Source organism: Sceloporus occidentalis, unplaced genomic scaffold (genome assembly GCF_023333645.1).
Source record: "Sceloporus occidentalis isolate IW3139 unplaced genomic scaffold, rSceOcc1.0.p SCAF_29, whole genome shotgun sequence".
Taxonomy (NCBI): Eukaryota; Metazoa; Chordata; class Lepidosauria; order Squamata; family Phrynosomatidae; genus Sceloporus; species Sceloporus occidentalis.
This window is the reverse complement of record NW_028317009.1, coordinates 7207861-7235761: the sequence shown is the minus strand read 5'-3', so window position 1 is coordinate 7235761 and position 27901 is coordinate 7207861. Positions and strand designations below refer to the sequence as shown.

The window sequence follows — 27901 nt, the reverse complement described above, 5'->3', positions numbered from 1 at the left end:
GTCACCTGGGGTGGCCTTTGAAATATGCCCTGCACCACGATGCGGTGGGCAAGACAAGGCACTTCCTAAAGTGTTCGAGTTCCCCTTGTAGCCGCTCCCTCTCTGATGCAATCTTTTGCTTCTGGCTCAAGAGTTCCTAGGAGAAAGGAGTAAAATGTTTCACTTACGCATGTTGGTGTAATGTATTTACGTCGTAAGCATGTGTGAAGTAGCTCTTCACTATCTCAATGCTTAATAAAGAGTTGTTTCAATCTACACCAAAGTGTGTGGGTTTATGTACTATGAAGCCAAACTGAACTACTGCAATTCAAGAGGAAAGTGATGGATGTGACCCAAAAGAGATCACTTATATGTTGCCTGGTTAGCAGAATGTGCAGCAAGGCTATGAACAGTAGTTTTTTTATTATTCTCATTACCGGTAATTTGGTATTAACCGTAATTAGGTAACCGGTGACACCAGGTCCTAACACAGCTCAGGCACTTACCGCCATGCGGTGTGACAGCTGTTCCGCAGTCAGGCCTAGGTTATAGTGCTGAGCTTCCAGCCGCTTGCACTGCGTCTCCAGAACTTGCCGCTCTAGGTTTTGTTCTGGAAGTAGAGCAGAAAAGTTTGAGTAAAACACAATTGAAGCTTACAGCACTGCTATTTTACAAGAGGCCTCTATCACCTTGCAGCACTCAGAACAAAAATGCAAAGGTAACCAATACAAAACCCTGATGTTACTGCCAAAATGGTAAAAGCAAAGCAATCACCAGGAACATTCCATTGCTTGCGATGGTGATCACACCACTGTTATTTATTTGCACCAGAACGGCTTGTTTTACATAACTCCCCTATGTGCCGGTGCAAAGTTGTAAAAATGCAGAAGTGCAATAACCAAAACAACCAATTTAATGCATCACTGTTTTCACAAGTCTTTATCTAATATTTGGCTATATTGCAAATGTGGTTTTGGTGTAGGAGGAGATATCCATGGCAAACTCACACTTATGTGTTTAACCCCTTCAAGACCGGGACGTACCTGGTACTTCCCGGGTGCTACGGATGTCCCCAGCGATCCGTAGCAGCCACTCCCCCCTCAATTCCGTGCATGTGATCGCTTTGCAGCAAATCACAAGCACGGAATTTAAATATTTTTTTTAAATAATGCAGTCTTCAAGGGAAGACGCAGTTTGCCAATGCCGGTCCTGAAGGGGTTAATAAAGCTATTGTTCTTGTTACTTTGACTTTTGGTGCTTATTTCTTTCTTGGTTTCTGATTTGGTCCATAGCTTTTAATCCCATAGTTTTTAATTGCTTTGTCAAACAGAGGTTTGACAAAGCAAAATCTAGCAGATTAAAAAATGTGACATTTAACATTGAAATCCATTCGTTCAGACTGTGTATGCTTACCTTCTGTGTGTTCTTGGTAAGCTTCGAATATGGCCTCGATCCCCTTCCACTTAGGCCTGGGTTGTTCCTGTATTTCATCTTCCTCATCCTCTTCATTAGAGGTCTCCTCTTCAGATGTGGTCTCTTGGTGCCTAGGGCCACATCCCAGTCCTAGCTGAGCAGGACGCTGTTGCCCGTTCTGATGCGGGGCTGGCAGCCTGCTGGAGTGTTGGAGCTCGGGAATGTTATAGTGAACCGAGGCATCCGGTTTATGGTTCTGTTCTGCGCTGTGCATAGCCGAAACTCCTGTAGAGAGACAAACAGGGAGGTTAAATGGAGTAACTCTACTGAGAAACCATGAAGGGCATCAGGCAAGGAGACCTTAAATCTTCCGTGTCAACATATTACCAAGGAACTGTGTACAGTACTTATTAACAGATGCCTGCATTTTTAAGCGGAACCACGGGAGAAATGTTTCATCTTTCTACTTCCGCAACAGCTACGGCACCAAAATCTACGCACATCGCTTCTGTATCAGCTCAACTTACCTTTGTGCTTCTGGAGAGCTTTCTGTGTGGACTGCAGTACCGATTCGTGGAACTGATGAGCAAACTCCTCCGCTATGAAAGGTTCCCACGATTTGCTTCTTCCATTCACAGTTTGTGGCTGCTGCACTGAGGTCTCTTTGGGAGGGTGTCCTCGCACAAAGTTTAAAATGCTCACGCTCTTTTTAGCAGGTGGAGCCTCGCTTGGCATTTTTTTGTCCATGGAGGGTGCATTAAATGCTGGAGCTGGTACTTGAATTGGTAGAGGGGGAACCCTTGTGACGTCTAAAGGCTTGGGGGGCTCTGGGCGATTGGGCTCTGGTGGTTTTAAAGGTTCTGGCAAGGAAGCGGTGCAAGATGAAGTAGAGGGAGTAGAGGCCGGTGTGTCAGACTCTGTAGTTGGCTGCAATACCACTTGGTTTTCAGAAACAGGACCTGAAAGAATATCATCATTAGCACATCCATTTTAAGGAGGCCTACATAAGTTTGCCATCGCTTGGTCCTTGTACAGTAACCTTACCTGTAGGGAGAGGTGGAGTACTTCGACATGGAGCCACTTGGGAATTTTTCACTGCCTCAGGCACAGCATTCTTCTGTTTAATTGCTTCAAGCATTTCAACTAACTTCTCTTTATCTGACAAAATAAAGTTTGAAACAGGCTCTGATATTATGCAATGAACTAATGGATATGAAGACAGAAAGCAACAGCGTGGAAACAGGACACCAGCCTACATCTTACCTCGCCTTCTCTCTGCACTGACGTGTGAAAGTTCAAAGAAGGTTAAAAACTTTTTCTTCTCCTCCAAATTGGGGGTGTTGTTTAGATCGTCTGGGCTGAACCTCGTTGAAAGAGGAGAGTGTGGTGATGGAGTCTGCCTCTTGGTCTGGATGGTGGGAGGTGACTGGCTTCTCTCCCTCATCATTCGCCTTCTCTTCCTTCGTTTCTGTTGGAGGAGACGCTCTTTCTCTTGCTGTGTAGTGAGGCCGAAGATCTGAAGGAACTCCAACTTCTGTTGAAACAAGAGGTTAAGAAATTATGGTAACTTAGTGTCATGTCTGCAAACTGACATCTTAATGTCACTCTTCCTTCCCACAGTCACATATGGGGATAGTATCAGGTGCTACTTCTTACCTCGGTAGAGGTATCCAATTTGAGTGGAGGCTGCTCTGCCACACGACGGAGATGTGCCCTCACCTCTTCTTCATCACTTTCATCATATGAGTCGTCAAGGTCGTAATAATAGCCTTGGGAAAAATAAGGACATGTTATGAAACTAGTCCAATTGTACCCATGTGAGCAGGGGGCACGTTTGGGCAAAGGTGTTGTAGCATTATATCTTAAAGACTGTGTTCTGGAGAACCCTCTATCTCAATTTCCAGCTGATGTGACAGACTGGTTTGTGAACACTCTAGAACTGCAGTTTACATGATTTTGGATATCTGAAGTATATTTCCTGGAAAGGTGAAATTATTTTTCCCCATACGTACCTTTTTCTCTGGCTTCTCTACGTCTTCGCTCCTCCAGATCCAGTTTGCTAATGAGTATGCGGTGCTGTTTTAAGAACTCATCGTAAACAATCATTGAGTCTCGAGTCCTTGGCTGGGTTTGTCGATGTGCTGTGTGGGGCTTGTGCAGCAGGGTACCTTCCGCTATATGACTGGCCTGCTGGAGAGAGCTTCTTTGCTGATTTAGGAAGCTCTGTGTTGACTTTTCCAGCTCTGCCAAGAATGGTGCATGGGAGTAGCCAGTTTGTTCCAAAGAGGAGGGTTCCCTCACCGGTTGGTACTTCTCCAACAGCTCTCGTCTCCTGGACACCTCCTCATCCTCTTGGGACTGTTTCTCAAAGCAGTATGAACGTTCCACTTTCACTTGAGGCATGCTCTGTCTGCTTTGTTCATAAACGGGAGCGCTGTGATTATGAACTGGAATTGGTTCCTGGGTACGGCGTATCTCTGAAGAGCTTTCCATCAGAGTCACTGGGTTCCAAAGAGATGTCGGTGTGGTGTGCGGATGGGGCTTGGGAGAGATGAGTGGAGGAGGACCTCCAAAATGTTGCATTTGCTCTCTCACACTGCCATCGTTACGACCGGATACTACCCTAAAGAAAAGAAAGAAAATTGGATGAAACATCAAACTATGGTATTTTTGATTCTTTATGGTGAAACACTGAAGTGTTTCCAAAGGGGAGTTATTGGTTTAAGGCACTTTACAAAGGCCTGATTTGGTTAACAGTGTTAGAAAGCCCGCCTGCCATGAGCAGTCCAGCATTCATATTGTATCAACTAACTGAGCTGTGATCTCTGCTACCACCATATATAAATGCTCCAAGCTCTCTCACCTGAGGTTTTCAGACCTGGTCTCTGGCTCGGGAGGGTTAAGAGGACGTCCACCAATGTCTAACTGTTGCTCCAGCACTTGTTGCCGGAATTCTGACACTTGGTACTGCCGATCTTCTTTCTCCTGCCGGAGACGCCGCTGCCTGGCTAACCATTTCTCCTCCTCCTGTGTTCTCTGTGCAAGGAGAGCAGCAGATGCCACGCTGCTTGGTGCGGGGAACGAAATGAGGCTGGGTACAGAATGGTGGGTAGCACCAGACTGGTGTATTGTGTGTTGAACCGACTTTGGTGTTTGAATTGAAGGCTCCTTCTGCTTATCTGTAAATATATACATTGGAGATGCAGTTTAATAGCAACCTTTATGAAGGGATCAATAAACTGTCAGAATGCTCTCGGTACGTGCCATTTATTAGTGATGCTTTACCTGGCCTGTTGGGAGCAGGCTGCTCAGCTGCTTTCACTCGTTCTTCTTGGTGAGCTCGGAGAGGATGCACTTCGGGTTCCGATAGGAAAGGGCTCTCCATTGTCTTTAAGAAGCTGGCCTCTTTCTCCCTTGTACGCTCTCTCTGTCTTTCCAGCTCACGTTCTCTTTCACGTTCCTTTTCTCTCTCCATCTCCTTCTTCTCCCTCTCCCTTTCGCGTTCCCTCTCCTTTTCTCTCTCCCGATCAGCTTCCCTTTCTTTTTCTCGTTCACGTTCCCTCTCCCTTTCCCTTTCCCGTTGCCTTAGTTCTTCATCCATTTGCATTCTGTAAAGGGCAAACAAAATTAAAAGGATTCTTGGTCAGCCTTGTCTTCTTTGAGGAATAGATGTAAAGGATTCATAGAGGTATCTCAAGGCCTTGATGTTGAGGCTAAGGAATGTCAAGTAACAATTTGATTTCTACGCGCTCCAGCTACCCCGGCTCAAACATTTGTACAAGGCATTAACCAATGGCCGCTTAGATAGCGTACAGTCTGTGAAATTAATTTTGTATAACTTCCAGGAGTTTGTTGAATTGTTTGTGTTAATCCTAAAACAGGTTTGTTGACTTTGTTGTGAGAATGTATTAAAAACCAGCAAGCTGTTTAAAAGAAAACATTGCAGCAGCTTGACTTACCTCTCAGCTGTAATACGGTCCGACTGCAGCGCAGAGAGTGACGAGTGTGTGAGCTCTGTGGGATAGCGGACTCCAGATAGGTGCAAGTGCATAGCAGAGGGGTGTAAGGGGGGAAGGGATCCAGGGCTGTGTAGAGGATAGAACGGGGACCTCAAAGCAGACAGGCAATAAGAATCATCCATTCTACACAGGGGAAAATAGACAAGGAAACAAAACGTGTTATTTCATACTCTTAATTAGATTGACAGAATCCCTCTGTATTTTGTTGACCGTTCATTAACCTGAAGGCTGGGTGTGGGAATGCGTGGTGGGCCAAGTAACTGGGATGATAATACGCAGCTGCAGTTGCAGGGTCTAGACCAAGGTGGGGCAGTGAGGGCATTCGCAGGTCTTCAGCCGTGTGGTATGGACGGAAGCTACGCAGGTATTCTTCTGTCATCGCGCTGGGAGGGACAACATGGTGCACTGGTCTCTGGAGGCTGAAATACATCATGTACAGTCCATTAACTCAGTGCCACAAAACCAAGACGCCTTTATCCTATTTAATTAGGCTGTGTATTTGATGTATGGAAAAAAAATACATTTAAATAATATACTTTGTGTTCTAATGTTTTTATGTTAGATACTAGTTTATTTACTGTATCAGGTGGTGCAAGGTGGCTTTTTCAGTATAACTGTCCATACTATGCAGAAAAAATTAACAGAAAAAAGGAGTTTTAGCGTGTGGAGTATCACTCCATACACACACGCACGCCAAAGGCTGCATTCTCAAAACAGCCAGATTGCCTTTGATAAACTGTACTTGGCATGGATTAGCAGCACATGCTGCTGCACCTCTGAGACCTCCTCTTGGGTAGAGTATAGTCTACAATGCAATGATGGAAAGAGTGGCCTTAGCAAAGCCTATACATCTGCCTTATTACAAAGGTCATCTACACGACTGCTAGATATATATTCCTTTTCACTCACTTTAGAGGTTGGTAGCGTGCGTCTTGGACGACTGAACTCGGTGGGATGGCAAATGCGTAGGCGTTCCCGAGCAGATGGGAAGGAACAGAGGGGGTGCCAGTCTTTTCTGGGGGGAGCTGTGATTCTGCAATCAGTCTTTCTCTGCTGATGCCGCTAGCTCGAGAAGATGTATCTGGCTGCGGGTAGCATAACAAAAAAAAAACACGGCAGATTATTTTAGTGAAGTATAAAGGAAATATTTAGCACCAAAGTCACTTTTCCCTCCAGAGCCCTAGGATCTGTCCTGCGTGCACGTTTTTCATTTTCTCAATATGATAAATTTCTGCATGGAACCGAGCTGTCTAGCTTGGCTAGGAGAGCACACATGTGCCGAGTCCTAAATACTCTTGCCATGCAGCTCTCTAGGGCCACTTTAGAAGGATGGATAGCCTGTAATGGGTTGGATGAGGCAATCACACAGAAGAGATCTGCATGCTTGCTGAACTGGAAAAATGCAGCAAAATGTCAGAGGATGTCATGTATAGAAAGCTAGAGCAGTGAGCAATTTGTGCAATTTCTTTTTACTCATTTAATGTTTTTGCACGTCCATGCACTTTTATTCTCCATTTAAATCTGCAAGTGATAATGTCTATTACTGGGGGCTATATTTTATATTTATAGGACTATAGTTATACGTAAGATGATCTAAATCAACCCTCCCCTCCGCCAGATACATCAGCCATAATTAATTGAGAGAGATGGGGCCCTGTTGATTGGAATTCTTAATGAGAAGCAACATCTGTTCGCTTTCCTGGCCCTTGTGTGTCTGCACTCCCTTTAGCAAGCTCCCCGCCCTTTATGTCCCTCCTACACGCCCTGCTGACTGAGCATTCAACCTCCACTGAACTGTAAGCTGCCCTCGACTCTGAGAGGTTCCAGGAGAGCAAAATAAGATTATAAATAAATGTGATGCTTGCAGATCACTGCAAGAAATGTCTCAACAGGAGCCCACACAAAGCCTGCTCAACCTACCTGCCGTGCCTCACTCCTCCACACGCCGTTCACCGTTTTGGTTGGAGCAATGGTTACCACCGGTGGGGTGTTTGGCACGCTGTGGCTGACAGGTGGCACAATAATGGGGCCCATGGCTCCTCTTTTGGGTGTACTGGCAGGTGAACTATGGTTTGTAGCTGGTGATGAGACTGGGGAAGACTCGCTGCTTATCGAAGACCCTAAAACAAAAAAAGGGAACACTTTTTAATAACGTGACAGGGCGTACTGGTTATCCCCAAAAAACAGACAATGTCCAGGCCATTACCACAACATCACTAACAGACGTTCAAAGCGTGTGGCAATTTATATGAATTGTGATATTCAGCAGTATAGTTACTCGTATAGTTTGAAATATCCCTTGGATATTGGATTCCTGGGTAATGGATTGTAAATATCCCCCATCTCAGATAGTAGATTGAGCTCACCCTTACAAGTCAATTTCTTCCTTGTCAGAACCATGGCCACAAGGCCGGCACAGACACTAAAAGTAGGTCCCCATTCTGTTCTGCGTACCCTCGAATTATAGCAGTTAACAAGCACCTGGCGATGCCTACTGTGCGCAGAAAGCACATGAAACTCATTTCTGAGTAGGTGGCTGTGGATGTGTGCACGGGAGGAAGGTTCTGGTTATTAAAGCACAGAGAAGCCGATAAGGTCGTGAGCGGCAATTGAAGCGTATCTTAACGGAAGGCCAGGAACAATTAGGAATGTAATCCTTTCTGAGATGGGGAGCTGTCCCTTACTGTTCAAAATCAATAGCTTCCCAACCAGTCAGGCAATTAACGACATTGCAGGGCTCCGGGTATTAGAACCTCCAGTTATCTTGTGCAGTTTTAAACAGGCAAATTCTTGATCACCGTAATTAACTGCAGCCATTCTACAAGAGGGACATGCTGAATGAAATTAATTAGGATTATAGTTGATGAAGCCCAATGTGGTGGTGACACCTTTGTTGCCTCACACTATGTGTTGCCAGTTTATCTGTCAGGTATGGCAAAGGTGTGCAATTAACAGCTCAACCTCCTTCAGTCTGAGAGCAAATAACCTTAAAGAAAAAATCCTCTGCTTCACAAAAAACCCCAACACATTTTTAGCCCGTGCAGATACTGTTTCTTTATGATGAACACACAGAAGGGGTACATAAAGTACCCCCACACCTGTGTCACCAACAAGTGCTCCAATGTGCAGGTTAGGTTTGCCGTCGTTTACAGGGGAGCCGATGCCCTCACAGCATTACCTAAATTTTCATGGAAGCCAAGATCGGTGGCAGCCTCTGTCAGGGCCAGCATTATATAATAATTTCCCTTTCTCTTTCTTCTGCCTGAACCAATCAACAGTAATTACATTAACAACAGGAGTAATAATAATTCAGATCCTATCAGGAAGTCACAATGCTTTCCGCCGCTGGACACTCAGAAGGTTGATTTTTAATATGTATACTATTACATATGATTACTGCAAAATGAAGGATTTGGGAAACCCTGCTCGTATACATTTTTTTTTAAAGACATCAGGAAAGCGAGGGGTAATCGGGCTGAAGCACCTGGAAATATCAGCAGTTTTATTAAGCACACTGTATGCAAGAAGTCGCATCTACCTTTAACCCTGAAAAGACAAGAGACATGCTGTGTATCCTAGCACAAGAGGCCTGGTGTGCAGTGGGATTATGGGTGCCATTCACAGCTTTAGACAGATTCTCCAGCTGCTGATCAGCTTCGTGTCACAGGAACAGGAGCGTCTATTCTCGTGTTTCCCTCTTAAAAGCAAATGAAGCTGATCAGAATTTTGTGAGTGTGTCTGTAAAACAGTCTATTCCTGTGGGACGAGACAAAAAGGGGACCTGCCATTATCAGGCATGAAGGAGACGTAACCTAGACTAATTACCACTGGAAACAGGACTGGGATGATCAGTGAGCGGATCTGTAATTGCTACCGTTAGCCCAGTTAATGTAAGACTTTAGCACCTGGTACTGGGGCCACATGCTCTGAATGCATCCCTTAGCAGAGCAAACGTATTCTCTTTGGAAGAAGACCTTAAGGGACCCTTCTAGGAAGCCAAGCAGAAATTGGCAGTGGCTATCATCTCTGATTAGTGGAGGCACACGGAAATAAAGACTGTCTTTCTCTAGGAGTGTTAAGAAACTTTCCTTTCGACTCTAAGGATGAAGACCTCTGGGCCAGTCCTCGAGTGGATGCTTTGGTGGCCAAAGCCACTAAAAAGACTGCAAATCCTTTAGAGGACACTTTCCACTTAAGCGATCCTATAGCCGAGAAGACCAGAGGGGGGCTGTAAAGAGTGATTTCAAGGCGACTGCGGCCAACTTCCATCCCTTTGGCCTTCTCAAAGGGGAGTGCCTCGTGGACTCAAATCTAATCCCTTTCGTTACTTGGGGGTTAGGGGAGAATCCAGCTACTTTTGGGATAAACCCCATCAGCGTCCCAGAGGGGGAAGAGGCAGAGGTGAAAACCCTGCATGCAGATTCTGTCGCCTCATACAATGAGAGCCAGGCCTTGTTTCTTTCTCCAAGAATGGGTCAAGATTGTTTCAGATCCCTGAACGCTATCTATAATTTGTTCGGAGTATGCCTTAGAACTAGAGGTTCTTCCTCCTCACCATTTCATCATCTCAAGCCTCACCTCAGGATTCAGCAAGAAGAGCTGAAAGCTTCTGGAGGCATTACAGACTTTTTTGGGGGACCTTCTAAAGGCTCTGTGTTTGGTCGTAGTGTGCTCTCTCTCGCTCTCTCTGTGTCACCAAGGAAATGGACAAGGAAAAGGTATCAAGCTTTACAAACTTGGAATCATTACACATGACTATTTAATAGTACATACCATTCCCAACCAGTCTACAAATATGTTAATCTGAAAAATTGCCTAAAAATGTTAAGATGAGGTTAAAAACATTTGCGCAAATGAGGAATAGCAAAATGCACTGCTGTGCATATGTGGGTGTTCAATCACATGCTGGTAGGTTAAAGGGTTAGAGCTATAAATTGTAAAGGGACAAAAGGCAGAGGCAGACAATTAACACTGCCCCAGACAGGAAAACACAGACCCTAAATGATTAACAGCATCTCAAAACTCCATTAAGCACAGGGTCTCTCTGCACAAGCACATGATGCTATAGACAGAAGAGACAGGAGGAATTAAGCCCCCCACCCCCACCCAGCGACGGCTCCACAGAGGCTGCCCCCCTGCCGCCACAACCCTCCCCCATTACAGACAAACTATGCATCTCCCGATTGCTAAATCAAAAGAACAGTTGACGTGTTTGCATTTTGCTGGCAGATTAGCTGTTCCAAAAAATAACTGACATACTCCATACCTTGGACCAGTTTATAAGACATTCCTGGCTGTCAGGTATAGCATTGAAACCAAATTATTTATGTGTTTACAGCATAAGATGTTTTATACTTATGTATTGCTTTGCCTTTGTAAATTTGCGTTTGTTCTTCTCAATATTCTGTATTACATGCTGTCAGTGCTATATAAATTATGATATTCATCCATTACTGATAAGCAGAGAGGTCACAGCAGAAGTATTAGGCTAAGAGAGATGCTGCCAGCTACAGAATTACATTTTGCTGCCCCCTCCCAATGGTCTTGTCTAGCAATTCAACATCATCCAGACCAACACTGCTCACATCACACTAAATGGGGCACTTATGAGATTAATGTACTCTGCAAATGGCCAGTAATTTCTACCTTAATTATGAAATTAATTTGCTGCTGTTAAATTCTCCTATTTCACTAGCAAATAAGCCATCAGTTCTGAAAGAGACGTAGCTCGCTATGCGACTTAAAAGAGGGAGAATAGTGCACAAGGTGGAAAAAAGCAAGTAAAAACTTGTTAATGAATGCAGTAAGGAACGCTCGAAATGTATGAGCAAAATGATTATGAGACAACATACACGCAGGGAAATGGCAGAGCGAGTGACTAAAAAGGGCAGACTGAAAGGAGAAAAAAAGTCAGAAGATCAAATAAAAGACAACAATGAGAGGGAGAACAGGTGCAGACTGAGAGATGATAGAACATGGTTAACACAAAGATTGGAGAAAAAGAGGGGGGGGACAGGGAACAAGCGAGCAGGTGCAAACACATAAAAGCAAAAAGGTAACACAAAAAATGTAGATATGGGAGGTATAAAAGAAATTAAGCAGCTGGAGGAAGCATTAAAGGAATCTAAAATGTACAAGACACAAGCAGTAGTTTATCAAGTAAAAACATCACAGTGTGAATGGCTGAGGTGGAGTGTTTCACTGATGATGCTTATAACTGATAATAGTATGGGAGAGCATTACTTACAGCATAGTCGCGGAAATAATTTTTCCGCCTTACCCAGATACAGCTGTGTGTGGAAGACCCATTATGGATTGTGTACAAAGTACCGTATTTGCTCGATTATAAGACGACCCTGATTATAAGACGACCCCCCAAAATCTGAATATTAACTTAGGAAAAAAGAAAAAGCCTGAATATAAGACGACCCTAAAGGAAAAAAGTTTTACTAGTAAAGGTTAATTCATGTAAACTATTTTTTTTTATAAAAGCTATGATTGAGAAAAATATTTTTTTTGTTTTTATTTCTTGTATTTTCCAGCCTGTCCCCCAGTTACGCACATCTGCCCCCAGGCTTGCCACACCAATATGGCACTGTGGCCCATGATATGCCTTTTAACCCTCTATATGCCACTGTGCCCCATGGTATGCCTTTTGACCCCCTATATGCCACTCTGCCTCCAGAAATGCCTTATACCCCTATATCCCATTCTGGCATTTAGGGGGTTAAAATGCATATTATGGGGCAGAGTGGCATATAGGGAGGTATAAGGCATTTCAGGAGGCAGAGTGGCATTAAGGGAGTTAAAAGGCATTGTATAGAGCACTCTGCCTCCAGAAATGCCTTATACCCCTATATGCCACTCTGGCATTTAGGGGGTTAAAAGGCATATTATGGGGCAGAGTGGCATATAGGGAGGTATAAGGCATTTCAGGAGGCAGAGTGCTCTATTAAATGCCCCCTTAACGCCACTCCAGAAATGCCCTATGCCCCCATTTAACTAACACACACACACACACTCTCTCCCCCCCCTCCCCTCCCCTCTCCTCTCCCCTCTCTCCCCTCTCAGCCCTCTCTTACCGGTGCTTCCAGCCGGGGCAGCGGGTTGACGTCGCCTTCTGCTGCAGCCGGAAGGAGGTGGAGTTGGCAGCGGGGGTTTGTATGCGTCCGTCGCGTATACTTTCCCCGGTTGTCAGAGATCAGAGATCTCTGACAGTCGGGGAAGGTCTACGCGACGGACGCAGACAACCCCCGCTGCTAGCCACACCTCCTTCCGGCTGCAGCGGACGTTGTCTACGCGGATCGCGTAGACGTCAACCCGCTGCCCCGGCAATACAGCAGGAAGCACCGGTAAGTGTGTATGATGGGGGGGGGGGTGAGACAGGAGGATCCAGGTCCCCTGCAGCGGTGCGGGGGATCTGGATCTTAGTCTCCTAATCAGACTCTATTTGAGGTCTGATTAGAAGACGACCCCGATTAGAAGACGAGGGGTATTTTTCAGAGCATTTGCTCTGAAAAAAACCTCGTCTTATAATCGAGCAAATACGGTATATATTTCCATCCAAAAGGATTGGCTTCAATATGTTCTTGTGTCATTGCTACTACACTAATAAGGGGAATGGGAGGACTACAGTACCCAGAAAGATTATGGTTATTTAGTTTGGAAAAATTAATAACTATGTATAAATATATATGGGGACAGTACAGAGATCACTCCAAGGACCTATTTATACCCAGGACTGTATCTATAACAAGGGGACATCCTCTACGGCTGGAGGAAAGAAGGTTTCTACACCAGCACAGACGGGGGTTCTTTACAGTAAGAGCGATGAGATTATGGAACTCTCTGCCAGAGGAAGTGGTAATGGTAAACTCAATAAAAGAGTTCAAAAGGAGCCTGGACGTGTTTCTTGAAAGCAATAATATTACAAGTTATGGACAGAACGTTGATCCAGGGATTTATTCTGATTGCCATATTTGGAGTCGGGAAGGAATATTCCCCCTGGTATGGGGCAATTGGCATCTGCTTCATAAGGGTTTTTTGCCTTCCTCTGGATCAACACAGTAGGGACACAATATGTATATAGGTTGAACTTGATGGACTTTGGTCTTTTTTCAACCTTATGAACTTTGTTACTATGTTACACAAACTCACAAAAGCAATCATCACAGCTGGGTGGAAGATTCACTGTTTCTAAACAAGCCGAGGAAAAGCAAATTACTGGAGACACCACAAAAAGGGCGCCCATAAGCTAGAGCCTCGGGGGAAAAAGATGGGGCAATGGGTGCCTCAGACTTTGCATCTTCCCACATCATACTCAGGAAATCACTGCATGATTTAGGATGACAGGCCATCACTTTCAGAGCAGGGTCACTGGAGATAAACTCACAGTTAATAAGATAACCCTTCCGATGTCCCATAATGCAGCTCCATTCCTTACTCCTGTGCATAGAGCAGAGCTATGGCAGCTAGTTGTTAATTCCACACCACACAGAGAGTTGTAATAAATATCAAAGCTGACAAAACCCTTCAGGGAGAGACGCATTTCCCCGACATGCTGAATGTAAGAGAAACCGCTAGAGATCGATCTTCATATCGCACTCAAATTCCTCAAATAGCTTCAGATATCAATTTACATTGTCGGCCCGGCTACATTATAACCAGCAAAAGATTAAAGACAGTCACTGATGTTAACCTGATTGCCTTCTTCCGCCTGCAAAGAACCATAACTATTGTAATCACCTAAGATCCATTGAATTAGTTGTGTCTACACCTTAAGATTGAATCTCATTTGGACATTAAATCTGTTTTTTTTTTAAGTGACCCACAAGTACAAGCCAATAATGCAGTCTATAACATATTTACTTAGTACCCACATTTTGCACAAGAAGGCCTTGACAGTGTTTATGGCAGGAAAAAAATGTGCAGCATTTCCATTAGCAATGGCAGACCAATTCCGCCCCCCTCCCATGTCCAGAAGGTGGGCTGCTGAAGCATGGATAAGACACAGGTTCCAAGTATCACCTCTTACCTCTTGGCTCCTCTGCCTGTTTTGCAAGTTTACGCAGCGCAGCAGCAAAGCTGGAGGAGGGTGCGGACTGGACTGATAACGAGCTGCTGGCCGCTGGGCTGCCATTAGGTACCAGGGACCCATTGAGAGGGGAGGGAGTGAGGGGGCTGACAGTGGCCGTGGTCCGTGTAGCTGTAGAAAGCATTCCTATGGAAGGTGACTTTGGCTCATGGTTCATGCCTAGAAGAAGGGAGAAATAAAAATAAAAAAGGAAAAATAAAGCTAAGCCAAGAAGTAATGAGAATACAAAATGAAAAAGTACATAGCAGAGAAGCTTAATGAGTAATTAATAGCGGTAATATGGTGTTAACAGTCACCCGTGTTACTGGCTTCCAAAACAAAGCATTCATATTACAGAAAAATAAGAGATGCGAGAAGTCACTGGTGCTTGTCTACTGCCTATGTTGTAGTTGATGTGTCCTTCTGCCTTAAAACGTATCCCATAGGCTTTACCTTCAAATCAGTGCCTAGAGCAAGTACATAAGTGAAACAAAGTGCAGTATCCCATTAGAAAGCACGAGTGTGGACACCATATTATTTATGTAATGCAACAGATTCAGCGGTTGCTTCAGGCAACCTGAGGTTTCTAAACAGTATTGGGAGGCGTTCAGCTTGTGGGTCCTCACTTGGACAAAAAGTTTACAGACATGCAAAAACAAATATATACAGCTCCAAAAACCAGTAACAGCTAACCCAGAACATGCTTAACCTCACCCCAAAAATACAAGCAGAAAACGCAGAACGTTGACGTACATAGAGGAAACAAGTGTGATGTCTGTTGCCGCTTCCACGCAACATGAAAATCTGCGTTTCTAGACAGATGCCCAGTTTTCGTTAACACGTCAGCGCCCTATACGAATGTTTTGTAAACCAACCTTTCCTGCATGTTTACTTCTCTTTAGGGAACAGTTACATTGTAATAATTCTATTGAATTTTAGTGATCATTCTAAGATGCAAAGGGAACTGGTGAGAAGGCCGAGTCTGTTCTCACGTCTGCACATAGGAAAGAAGTAACTTATGAAGGCTTTGGTAACAACTGATGTATGGATGTTTTAGGGCCAGTCCATCTGTCTATAGGAGCAGGAGAGCATCAGTGGTTTAAAACAGTTACATTCTAGGCCCTGGGACTGAAGTGTTTGGAACATACATAAAATAAAAAATAGATTTCCCCCCAAATACATTCAGTGACTGATGATTGTCATCAGTAGATCGGGTAAACAATGGATTTAAATCCAGCTAGGCTGTGCTGCAGTGTGAGAACCTTGGCACACAGAGCTGTCTAACTGACCCCGTGCCCACGAGCGATTCTCAGTGGGGCAATTATTATTCTGCCAACAGACTTTAAACTAATCGGTTGTGTCTCGGAGATAAGAGCTGTACTAGGTTTATAGAGAACATAAGAGTCCCTTTGTCTGCAGGATTACGGTTTTCATCTGTATGGTTATTTGGGACCATGATGACCACTAAAGAAAGTAAGAGGTTAACCATATAATGAAAGCTCATGTAATAAGCATGCCATGGTCATTGATACATTGGTCATTATTATACCTGTCAGATCTGTTTAAAGAAGGGTTACACATCGTATAGGAAGCTGGATTAGGAAAGACTGACTTTGGCACGGACAAATCCCTGCTAGGCCTGTGACATTCTGAACCCTGTGTTACAAGGCTGAACCCATCAGAAGGGAAGCAATTTCAGGGGGGGGCACGAGCTTTTGGGTTCACACAAAGATCATCTAGACCAGTCACGTGTAAACATTTATAGACTACGGACTGATGAGGGACAATTTGTACCACTGGGAACAGAGCAGCCCTGACCTCTGTAGTAGCAGCACAGCACTGCATGGAGGAGGAGAGTAAAAGGAGCAGAACAGACTCTCCTTTACGCAGAAACAAGTCATTTTTCCCATCCATTCCCTGATTTATGAGGCATGAACAGCTAATGGATGAGGTTTGGTTAAAATGCCCAGTTAGTGTGTAGTTTAACCCTCAACAACCCAACAGTCAACAAGACTATATCAGGAATTTTGTTTGTTAGACAAAAGGTTAACTACCTCCAAGAAAGCATTTGCACACTACAGCGGTACAATCTACCAGCCAGTTCTTCAGTAAAAAAAAAAACCCTGCTCTTCGCAAATAGAATTGCAACCCACGGGACAAGAAACATGAATTTCCCATGGGTTAAAATGACTGACAGATACATAATCTGCAAATCTGAAGCCCCACTGCCACATGGCAGGGAAAAACCGGATAGTTATACTCTTTATACATAAAGCTAGGTAGGGAGATGGGGACAGTGTGATTCCAAAGACTAAGGCGGTAGAGGCAAACAAATGCAGTTATAATGAGCATGGGTCAAATGCTATGGAGCAAATACAGACAGATGGGAGGTGCTGCTAAAGGACAAGGCAGTGCGGAGATGGCTAGCAGTGCGAGAATCAACATGGTTGTACAAGGGTTAACAAATGAACCGGCAGGGTTACTGTAGGCAATATTTAGACAAAGATGAAAAGGTAAAGCCAAAATAAGGGGAAGAGACGAAATTGAAGCAATGCATACAGGGAGCCCTCTTCCAGACACTTAAAATGAATGGGCAGAGCCCACTATCTCATGTAGCAGTTAACGTATTACTTAGAAATATATCATCTCAATAATGATAACCACAAGCAATTACCACAGGCAGGATATCCGAAAGATTTGTTAGCAGGCACCTTAAAACTGGCCACAGTGAATATAAAGTGGAACTCTGATGAGTGAGGGAGTCAAATGAAGAAAGGAGGGAAAAGCAGAAAAGGAGAGAGAAAGCTAATGAGAGTGAGACCGAGAGACAAAGACTGGTGAGGATGTTACACAAGCCTCCTCTAAGCACCTTTACAAAACAACCCCCAGGATGTAGACAGTTCTGGCTTACTACGGAGAAAAGCAGAGCTTGGCTGTCATGGAGCTTCTTTCTTCCCCCTTTTGGCTTAATTTCTGCTGAGTCGATGGATTAAAGCACACGCTCTCCAAATAAAGGCTCCGGGACACAGCATTATCCTCCGCCAGCGTCCCGGGCTTATCTAACAAAGCAACACCACACTTGCCTTGTGAAAACAAGCTGACACTCAGCCTCCAACAGCTGCCACCAGCGTCACATGGGCTGGCCCCATCTTCCCCCTAGCCAGGCAGCCTGCAGATAACAGTGGCTGTTTTGTCATGAGAGGAACAGCAGAGGAGAGTATTCAGAAGGTTTGAAGCTGCTCTGAACAGAGGGTGTTTGACCCCACTGCATCCACACAGTGTTTTCACTGGAAAAAGAAGCGAAGAAGCACGAAGAAAGAAATATTAAAGAAATTCACAGTAAAGTGAGAATTTTTACTGGGCTCTTTCAATATCCAATGACTGGACTTCCCCAATATTACACACATTTTTACATGATGACAATGAAAATGTGCAGTTTTTGAAGAACCTCTACTGATTATATATATATATATATATATATATATACACACACATATATATATTAAACAAAATGCCACTGCATTCAGTGATGCTCAGTGAACAATACGTGCAGATGCCCCAGTACAGTATGATAATGCCTGCTTGAACCCTCCCCCATTGGCCCCTCATGAGATGTTCTTCAAGGAGTTTGACAAAGTGTTTTTTTGTAACAGGGCATTTGTAGGATACAAAACAGAAATTGAGCTGAAATATTTGGAGCCAGTGACTGGTACTGTAATCTGAAAGGATCTTCTCAGTCTGCGTTAGACAATAGCCCAGAGGGTTAATCCACAAACACAAATTTCTATTCATGCCCTCCTCCCCCACAACAGAAACCTTCACAGCTTGGTTTCCACATGACCAGTCCTCCTTAACCCCAGGAAAGACTGTGGTATCTTCAGGATTTACTGTTAATCAGTGATGCTCCCTGTCCCAACTGGGTCACTATACAGCTCCTCTAGCCCTCACCTCCTTTTTAAAATATAGAAGAAACGCCATGTTACATGCACCACACATACATGGCTAGAAAGCCATCTTTCACCGCTCTGTGATGGGAAGGAGAGCCTACCCTGGATACAGAGGTTTTTGGTGTGTGATTTTTACCCAGCATTCCTTATGACTGACCACACTTTTAAGAAAGGCTATATCCTGCTGTGAGGGGCTACTCTTAGGAATCACCTTTAAGTGGAAATGTTAAACATTTCTATTAACTTTCTTTTTCATTTAATTTAACCAAAAGAACACTATCGCCACCACAGCCTTAAGCAAAACTTTAAAGTGTTAATGAATAAAGCTTTTTGTTTGGAAGTTGTGATATAAGAATTAAACCTTAACCCCAGAGATGTTGTCTCCAAGTGGCATTACTAGGCTTATCAAATTAGTGACAAATCCACTTTAAGGCTCAGAGGCATAAGGGCACATGGACCTTAGGTCCATTAGTGATCTGAAATCCATCTCCTCAGGTACCTGGTTCCACTCCATCCTCATTATCATTTAAGCCAGGGTTCGACAAACTCCATGTGTCAGGTAGCCATGGCAACTCGAAATCACTTCCTAGTGCCCTGGGTTTGAGGAACAAGGGGGTAAAAACTGGTCAAGGCTGCCGTTGTGAATCCAGCACCCTACGCTTTCCTGCAAAGGCGCAGTGAAGTGGGTGCCATCATATACCATGTATAAGGTGTTTGGAGCATAAAATGTTTGTGTGTGTCTCTTACTGTATGGTAAGAATGTGTAAGTAAGTATAACGGTTAAACATACAAGCTTGAGTCATTGACGTAAAATACCCCTTGTGATAAAGGGGTTTACCACAACACTGTACAAAGAAAGGCGTCCCTCGTGTTCAAGGCTGTGAACAACATGAAGTTGGGGTCCCCAGAGAAAACCAGCACTTGTGAGGGTATCCTGGACTCCTTTGCCATGGCATTCATCTTCAGATGACAGAGGTACACTTGTCACGGTAAATCAGCAGTGGAAATGGCATTGTCGCTTCAGTCTTCTGGACTTTCATCATTGAGTCTCAGCCGTGAGAAAATGAAGGCCACTGGGAGAAGGAACCGCACAGTATAGTAGATATAAAACCTTTACCGGTGATATTAGCCATGAAAGTGTCAAAAGATTCTGGAGACAATGGATTCTGCTCCTAACTGGAATGTCGTGGGTACCTCTTACACTTTTGGTTTGGATAAGGAAGTTCCTTAGGGGTCGTCTGCCTTCCCACTACCTGTTATAAGACAACATTTCATTAGCCTGCCTGTGTCCCTACAAAGCCTGTGATTTTTTTTATATTGTTTTAGTTTTTCAAAGCAAATCATCCAACTGGACTGTAGTTGTACAACCTCCATCCCTCATCAACTCGTAGAACTCACAAAGCCAATGGTTGGTTGATAATACCCCAAACAATACTGAGTCCCTCTTATTGAAAGAAGAAGAGAGGGGGAAAAAAAAAAAAAAAAAAAAAGACTTGTTGCTTCTGCCGAATCCTGGCTCTAGAGAAATTTTCCTGTATGGCCGGCAGGGGTCACTGCAGACATACCACATCATTAAAGGATTATCAAGCCAGAAAAGCTAAATGAAGAAGCAACAGCTAAGAGGGATTAGTGAAAGGGAGTGATGGCTAAAAATCCTGAGCAGCCTCATTAGGGAGGAGGAAACCCATGGAGATAAGATTGAGTGAACCGAACATCAGTTTATTAAAGGGGCAGTATCAGTATATTTAGAGCAACCACTCGCCGCCATTGGGACAGACTCCTTTAAGAACCGCTCACTGCCAATCGTTTGGCTCATCAAAGACCCCCAATAGAACAGTTAAGAGAGGGGCATCAGTAGGAAGGGGGGGGGTGGAATCACCTCTCTGTTGACCTTCTCGCGTACCTATCAGTCGAGCAGCTGTTTTATCTTCTACTGAATCAGTCGGTAGTAAAGGGGTTATAATTGGTCACAAAAACTGTAATCTGGTGAAAAAAAATCTACCACATCCACAAAGGGGACAGGAGGGGGTAGCTTTCCATTTCCCACCATTAGACTACAAGGGATACAATGTCCGGAAGGTAATACACAATGGATAGAGCTTCAGCCTAATGGTTTATGGTGTTACACCTTGCAAGCTGGACTGTAGATGGAACTTGGAAATTTAGAGGGGAAAAAAACCCGGGAAGCACCTCCAACACTGCCAGGAAAGGTTATCATCAAAACCCATAAAACAGGCAAGAGAAACTGCACTGAGCTTGTTAGTGGCACAGAATGCCTTCCTTGGATGGGCCTAAGAAGCAGTTCATCAACGAATCACTGATTAGCAGCCGTGTACAAATAAAACATATATGTACACAGACAACCATACCCTGTTCAGAGGAAAAGCTGAGCCTCTACACTGGCTCTCCCTCCTAACATTTTCCCCACCGAAAGCAATCACTAATCAGTACTCTGCCTGCCTCCTGCCGATTTGGTAATTACTGTCTCCTTTCATCCATGGCTCCTTTGACACCAGACCTCAGGCCCACTACCTCCCTTCTCTGTAATTACAAGCTAATAGTTTCAAGGGGTTTTTTTCTTCTTTTTTTGTGGGGGTCCTAGTTCAAGCACCAATTCCCTCCTCCGCCCCATCCACCCTCCGATTCTGTTCTTCTCTTCTGTCTAATGATACCCTGTAATGTGCATCACAGCTGGAGCCTTGGTTCACGCTCTGGAGTGCTAGAACGGCTTCTAATACCGTTAATCAACTCTTTCCTTATTGGACAGGCCAGCAATACAATCAAAATCCAGGGCATGTAAAGCCACCTGCCCTGAACTCCTAAATGCTCCCGCGCAGATCTACAACCAGGAATCGCCAAGATCTCAGTGTTGGTGACCTAGTGATTTTCACACATGATTCTCATATGATACATTTCTATGAGAAAGCTGCACAGGGCACTCATTGTGCATGGAGCCTCTGGTATACTCAGCTTTGCCAGCCACTGACGCCTTGAGCTCTCTTCACAAAACGTTATCAGATGGGAGGACCGATGGAGTAAAGTTATCCCTGGCTGCTGTCCCTATCATGGAGTAAGCATGTTTTTGTACATCAGTTTACCGAAACAAGCAAATCCTAACCCTTCCATACTGTAAAAAACGATTACGTGACTTGCTAATGCGACATCTGCTGCTAATCATCACCCGGCTTTGCAGGAAAAGGGTTAAATAGTGTTGTAGGTCAAAAACTTCAGTTCAGACATATGTGCTGATCAATACCTGTCAAGAGTGATAAAGGCTCACAGGGAGCTTGCAGCTCTCTAGAGGCAGAGGTGCTGATTACCCAGAGGGGCACATAGCACCTCTTCCAAACAAAAAAGGGTCCCGTGAGGCCTTCTAAAAGCTGGCGAACATAACCCTACTCTAATGACATGCACATACACAAAAATCATGGGTTTGTGTGGTCGTGGCAGGAATATATAATGAATTCTGTCTGAGGGAGAGGCTGTGCAGGGTTAGGTACCTCCAGGGCATGCAAAAGGAGGGAGGGGGTGGGGGACTCCTGTTTATCTCTGGATAAGGAAGGGGGGGGTGACTCATCTCTTCAGAGTCCCTTCACATGCATTCCAATTAACTCCTCTACAATGGGATAAGCAGGGAAAACACAGTGGGTCTCTGGCATCTGGGGTGTGCCCTGCAGGCAGGTCAGAGGGAAGCAAAAGACTTAACATTTCAGGTTATCAGTGGTCTACAGTGTCCCACAGAGCCCTCTGACTGCTGGAGGTGGCAAAATCGCAATACATTAGCAACCTATTAGAACCATCAAAAGCATAGTTTTCTGTCACCAAACTTAGGAAAATTGCTGTGTGGGAACCCCACAATATGCAAGCTGTCAGCGGTAATGTGTTTATACCACAATACTGAAATGCACAGCACCCACTCCAGATGTCCCTTGTATCTCCAACCTTCTGTTATCCTAAAGGGTCATAAATCAGCCACACTTCTGGTGACCCAACCGGCCCAGCCATTGTTGGCAAATTCACTCCCTTTCGAAACCTCTCACCCCATTATATTCTTCTTCTTCTTCTTACTGTGGCATCTGGAGGCTCACATGAGCAGTCACATTAAACACCAGAAACAATTCATTGATTTATTGTGAATTTTTGCACCTCAAAAGGAGTAATATCCGGGCCCTTTTCTGACTAGTGTATGTTACACCTTAGTGCCTTACACAGAGATGTATGACTATTACTGATAACACAATTATTAGTCAGCTTTGCAGAGTGTTTCATGCAATGGCCTTCCAACTAGAACCTAGACAGGAAAACTTTTTTTTATTTAAGTGGCATTGGAAATGCATGTTTCCAGATCAAAACCTTACTTTATTTATGTGTGATATTCTTGAGCTATTTGTTGTGAAATCCTCCGACAGCCAATCACAGCCAGGCAGGTCTTACACGAGAACCAGTGAGATGGACAGCACATGCTTCTCAGGCCCAGACTTAATTATGGCCTTGGCACAGATGCCAAACCATACACCAAAACCAGATAGGGATTTTAACTGACCGAATGATATGTATAGTCCGCTATCACAACAACTTTCTATACTCGAGTCCCTAAATAAACTGATCGTTAATGCCTTAGCCTGTGCTGTAGGCAACAGTTCTTGGCCTTTGTCTATTGTAAGAAAACACATAACTGGATACACCGCTACACAGCTCAACCCGCTCAGATAGTTAGGCACACATAAGATAAATATCCACACACGTTAAAACTCCTCTTAGCAGTAGAAAGGAGCAACATGTATATACATCTCATACATGGAACATATCATCTGGATCTCCAATCACAGGGGAAAGGCCAACACGATTCCCTCTCACCAATAAACACATTCAGCCAATCATTACACATATCATTCCACCCACATTACTTCTATAACAAAGCCGAAGGCAATCTAGAAGCCACCCAGAATGATTTAAGGCAAAAACCACTATATGAGAGTGCCCCTTGTGGGATTAGATCTACTGGCACTCTGTGAATTAAAGCGCTACAGAGGTCAGGATACCATCAGGACCTGCGTTAAAGAAACCTCAGCCTTGAACTGCAGAATGGTTGACCCACCTTTCATATCAGAAGAAAACCCTTCTCGGCATTACATCACGTAGCAGGCAGCCATACAGTCCCCCAGCCATATGCTCAAGTGTCTAATGACTATCTGGCTACGGAGCTCCCAGTGCAGATGACCCAGTACAGAGGTGGAGCCTTCACACAGAAAGCCCACAAACACCTGCTGCTTTGCACACACCCATACTCCTAACCACAACCTCTCCTCTCCTGCAAGTTCCCCTTCAGCCAAACCTGTGGCCACAACAGACTGACAAAAGAGATCGGATTTCAGCTGCTAACACACAGACTCCCTCAGCAGTCAGCAGGCTTCAAAGAGGTCTCTCTTTAACTCTTTGTGCCATGAACAGAAAACAAACCCCTGGGGTATGTAAACAGGAAGGATCAGAGCAGCCTTCTGGCTTGGATAAGAGGTCGGGGGAGGTGACATGGAAAGGACAATTGCATTTCTGAACTTAAGGACGTAGGCCACCATAGCTAGCTACCTCCGCTACTGCAGAACATCTTAGAATGCCACTTGACTTCACAAACAGCACAATGAATGTTATTACGGAGCTGGTAATCTAGACATGATTTTTGGATTCCAGAATGGGTCAAATAAAACCTCTAACCTGCATCAAGAATCTGATTCTGTTATTAACTTCAATTTTAGGCTTGCACTCCTATCATAAGTCATCACTACAGCTTACTGTATGTTGGTTTGCCTCTACTGTCCACCAGGGGGAGTACACTGATCACGGGGGATGATTAGAGGGGGCAAGAGGGTCACTGTAAATTAAGATTAACAGAATAGAATTAGCCTGTGAATTTTTGTCAGATTAGAGATCAGATTAGAGATATCTACCTGCAACGGAAATGTGCAAAATTGAGCTGATTGGTACCATGGAAGCAACCAGTAATACTCTCATACTTGTCATTTTTATAACCAATGTTTGTGATCTGTCAGAAACTAAACAGCGTATGATTCCTCATCAGCTTGAAATATTTATTAAATACGCAGCCTAAATTATCTCCAATTCCAACCACACATATTAACCAGCAAGTATGATACTGCTACAGACTTGTATAGTAAAAAAATATACATGTTTACTATCAAACAGTAAAGTCCCTTTTGTAACATTTGCAGTAAAGGCTGCCTTGAATTCCATGTGGTTGAATGATGATGTATCGGAACAAAGGGTTAATTATGAGGAGCTGGGCTTTCTTCCCTCCCCTTCTTGCTTCTGGGTTCTTTCCGCTACAATTCCAAGCCTTTGTTTAAGAAGAAAGCTTTTCTTTACTAAAAAGGACTTAGCAATATGGTGCCTGGGATAAAGCCCCCCAGGGAGGAAGCAGTGCTGGAAGGCAGCCGCCTGGGGTGCACAGGGTTACCCACTCCTCTGCCAGACCCCAAGCCTGCATTTCTTTGCAGAATAATTCCCTGTGTTAACCTTTTGTTGGCTACAATCTCCTATGACCATTGCCTATGTACGCCTGTCTGTCAATATGGCGTGAAGTCAGCAGAGGTAAGTGGAGAAGGGGCAGATTTCTATTCTTTGCAATAGTAGTGTACTGGCGTAGGGCATAATCCTGTGCACACTGGCAGGTATGGTGCCAGGGTGGCCGTAAGGGCATATCTATTAATCCTGTTATATGTTAGGTGCACACAAGCTCCCCAAACTAACACCTATGGTTCTCTTCACTCTGAGGCTTTGGCACATCTCACTCAAACTATTTTTAATTTCCTTTGCAACCAACAGAACTGGAATGTTATAGCTGGTAATTTACAGTAAGGTGAAAAGGACCAATAAAAGTGGCAACTGGGGCGGTGCAAAATAATGCACAAACTCATAAGTGTCAATATATGAAATGGCCACTAGAAGGCAGCAAAATATAAGCCATTCTGGCCTGTAAAACTACTACCCATTCAGCTTCAGATCGAACCCAACAGGAATTCTCAAAATGTATTTTTGCACATTAAGTACACTTTTTGAGAAGGCAGAAAAAAATGACAAATGGATAAGTCTTCACCAAACACGTGTTTTTTTTTGACTGAAAATACGAGGGGAAACTGTCAGCGCCAGGGCAGAGAGGGACACAGTTCAGAAGATTAAATCTCACACACCGACCTTAACCCTGCTACCACCTATACTCACCAGTGTGCTGCTTGGGGACATTACAGGTATATTACATGTAAAATATAATATTGCTGGGCTGAACATGTAGTGCCCGTGTTATGTTCACATTACATCTATTACATTGCACACAGACGTGTGTCTCTTATACATACTCACAGATGTGGGAAAAGGAGGTGATTTTCTTTGCAATCTGATCACAGAACATCTGTGTCTCATTTTCACTTTGTTTTTGGCATTGGCCCGTTCTGCAGGGGCCTGAATGATCATACACTGGACTGTTTAAGCAATACGAGTTATACCTCAGCTCACAACACGGGGGGGGGGTAAAGCCTGGTTTTGAGTTATATTATGATTTTGAATGCTTGCTATTTTTATGTCCATTATGTAATGTGACAAACAAAGAAAAACACAGTAGTTACCTTTAAAATAATCCATTTACACGTTCAAGTCATGAAATTGAGCACAGGCCTCTGTTCCTATGTAAGATTTTACTACGTCAATCATTCTGGGATTTTTTTTTTACAGTATTTTGGAATAATGAGAGTATTGGTAAATTATGCTCCTGTAATATATATGACAAGATGCATATGAATGACAATGGCTAGGGCGAGTCCACACCATGCCGTGGCAGGGCCAGGATTTATTGCACATCTCAGATGGGAGAAGCAAAGCCATTCTGCATTTATACTGCTGGTGGGCAAGTGATGCAACCCTTAGATCTACCCCAAACACTCACAAAGTTCAGGATGAATTTTGAAGGAGTTTGCCAAACTTTCTTCTTTAATTCTTTTGCACAGAAACACCGAGTCTTGGCAGAAGTAAAATGGCGATTGCAATAAAAAGAGAGCAAAAACTGCTCCAGAAAACTAGACTATAAATCGACTATAAGATGCTTTCAACACCTAAATTGTAAACGTTCATTGAACACTGGCCGTCACATTTGTAAAAGAGGTTTGCGAAATGTACAGATATCTTCTTTAAAGATATTATGCTGGTGAAAAATACATAGCATGAAGCAGTGACAAATACCCCAGGCAGATACAAGACAAATTTATTAGAAGCCATTCCTCTTCAGTCAATCCCCAATTTAGACATGCAACGGAAGACCAAATAAAGCAAGACTCAGTTACTCTTTAACCGCGTGGACACTTCTAAATGCTGCAGTGAAGAGTGACCATTGCCTGATGGAGGCAGATGTCCCCCTGCCAGTGCTACTCGGCAGCATTAGGTATGCTGTGGATCAGAGGCTCACTCATGCTCATTCATCTCTGTTACCGGGATATTATAAATAAAATCACAAGTTGTAGATACGCTTTCACAGTTCTGTCTAGTGTTAGTGGCATTCACTTGCCAATGGTCCCCTTGGTCCTTTCTGTTCATCGTGACTTTTAGTGGTCAAACAATAAGCTTACAGGTATGGAGCACAAAAGCTCATTGTTGCTTACACCTGCTCCCTAGTTTTTTGAGGTGTTTTAAAAACCGCTGAGTAGAAATTAGTGGAGACAGGAATACAGTGTTTTTAAGGCTGTGATTAGCGGGCCACAAACCGAGGGCCGAGAAAGGCAGGGGGTGGCACAGCTGGCAGTGTTTTTTCCTTTCTGTTTGCTTTGGTGTTGCCGTCCTTGATAAGTGGCGGTGAAATATTTGGAGGTTATCACATTGAGGTGTGCTAACCAGTGACTCCTCAGCGTGATCAATGTGAAACAAGTTAACCTTTCCATGGCTGAATAGGTCTTAATAATGCATATGACACAGGGCTTGGAAAAATGGTCTGTGTGAATTTCATACAGCTTGCACGCACACCATAACACACACATTGATGTGTGCAATGTTGGCTCAAACAGCAGAGGTAAGCAGTGGGCATCAAAGCGAACCAGCCATGGCTGTATTGGGATAACAAGCCTGGCTACACAACAGGCGGTTCTTCCCTGTGTTTTATGTACAAACACAAGCCACATTCACGGAACGCACACCACGTCCAACAGTGAAAACAGCTTATAGCTCGGCATTTACCAAGTGAGTTTGTACCTTAATTAACCTCTGAGAATATAATGCTTTGCGGATTACAACGAAGGGCTACGCTGCCCCCACATTTCAGCTCAGGGCCACACAGCTCTGCAGCCATTCACCACTCTGCAAATTATATCAGGTATGTTTTGCAGCGGCACTGTTAAGATGACACAGAGTAGGTTTATTCTAAATGGGGGATGGGTACAGTCAGCTGGCAGGGTGCTTTTTACAGCACCACAGAG

The 27901-nt window shown here is 44.1% G+C and overlaps 1 protein-coding gene across 1 annotated transcript; it reads right to left on the bottom strand.

The window, feature by feature from the left end:
* Position 1: 1 nt before the first annotated feature.
* On the bottom strand, positions 2–14665 carry LOC149299240 (genetic suppressor element 1-like). The gene is made up of 15 exons (XM_089486465.1): positions 14446–14665; positions 7332–7531; positions 6321–6496; positions 5633–5830; positions 5352–5534; positions 4678–5000; positions 4256–4571; positions 3405–4015; positions 3049–3161; positions 2656–2926; positions 2474–2550; positions 1920–2307; positions 1393–1677; positions 486–589; positions 2–136 (listed from the first exon to the last, which is right to left on the bottom strand). The coding sequence occupies exons 1-15, from the start codon at positions 14660–14662 to the stop codon at positions 2–4; spliced, it is 3597 nt and encodes a 1198-aa protein (XP_089342591.1). The 5' UTR covers positions 14663–14665.
* Positions 14666–27901: the final 13236 nt, after the last annotated feature.

What these genes read in the sequence shown, in the direction of transcription:
- LOC149299240 (XM_089486465.1), bottom strand. Translation starts at nt 14,662, where the DNA reads ATGAACCATGAGCCAAAGTCACCTTCCATAGGAATGCTTTCTACAGCT. An exon ending in TAGAGAAGCCAGAGAAAAAG is followed by an intron (nt 3,162 to 3,404) that starts GTACGTATGGGG and finishes ATTTTTCCCAAG; the next exon opens with GCTATTATTACGACCTTGAC. An exon ending in AGGCAGTGAAAAATTCCCAA is followed by an intron (nt 2,308 to 2,473) that starts GTGGCTCCATGT and finishes CCAACTACAGAG; the next exon opens with TCTGACACACCGGCCTCTAC.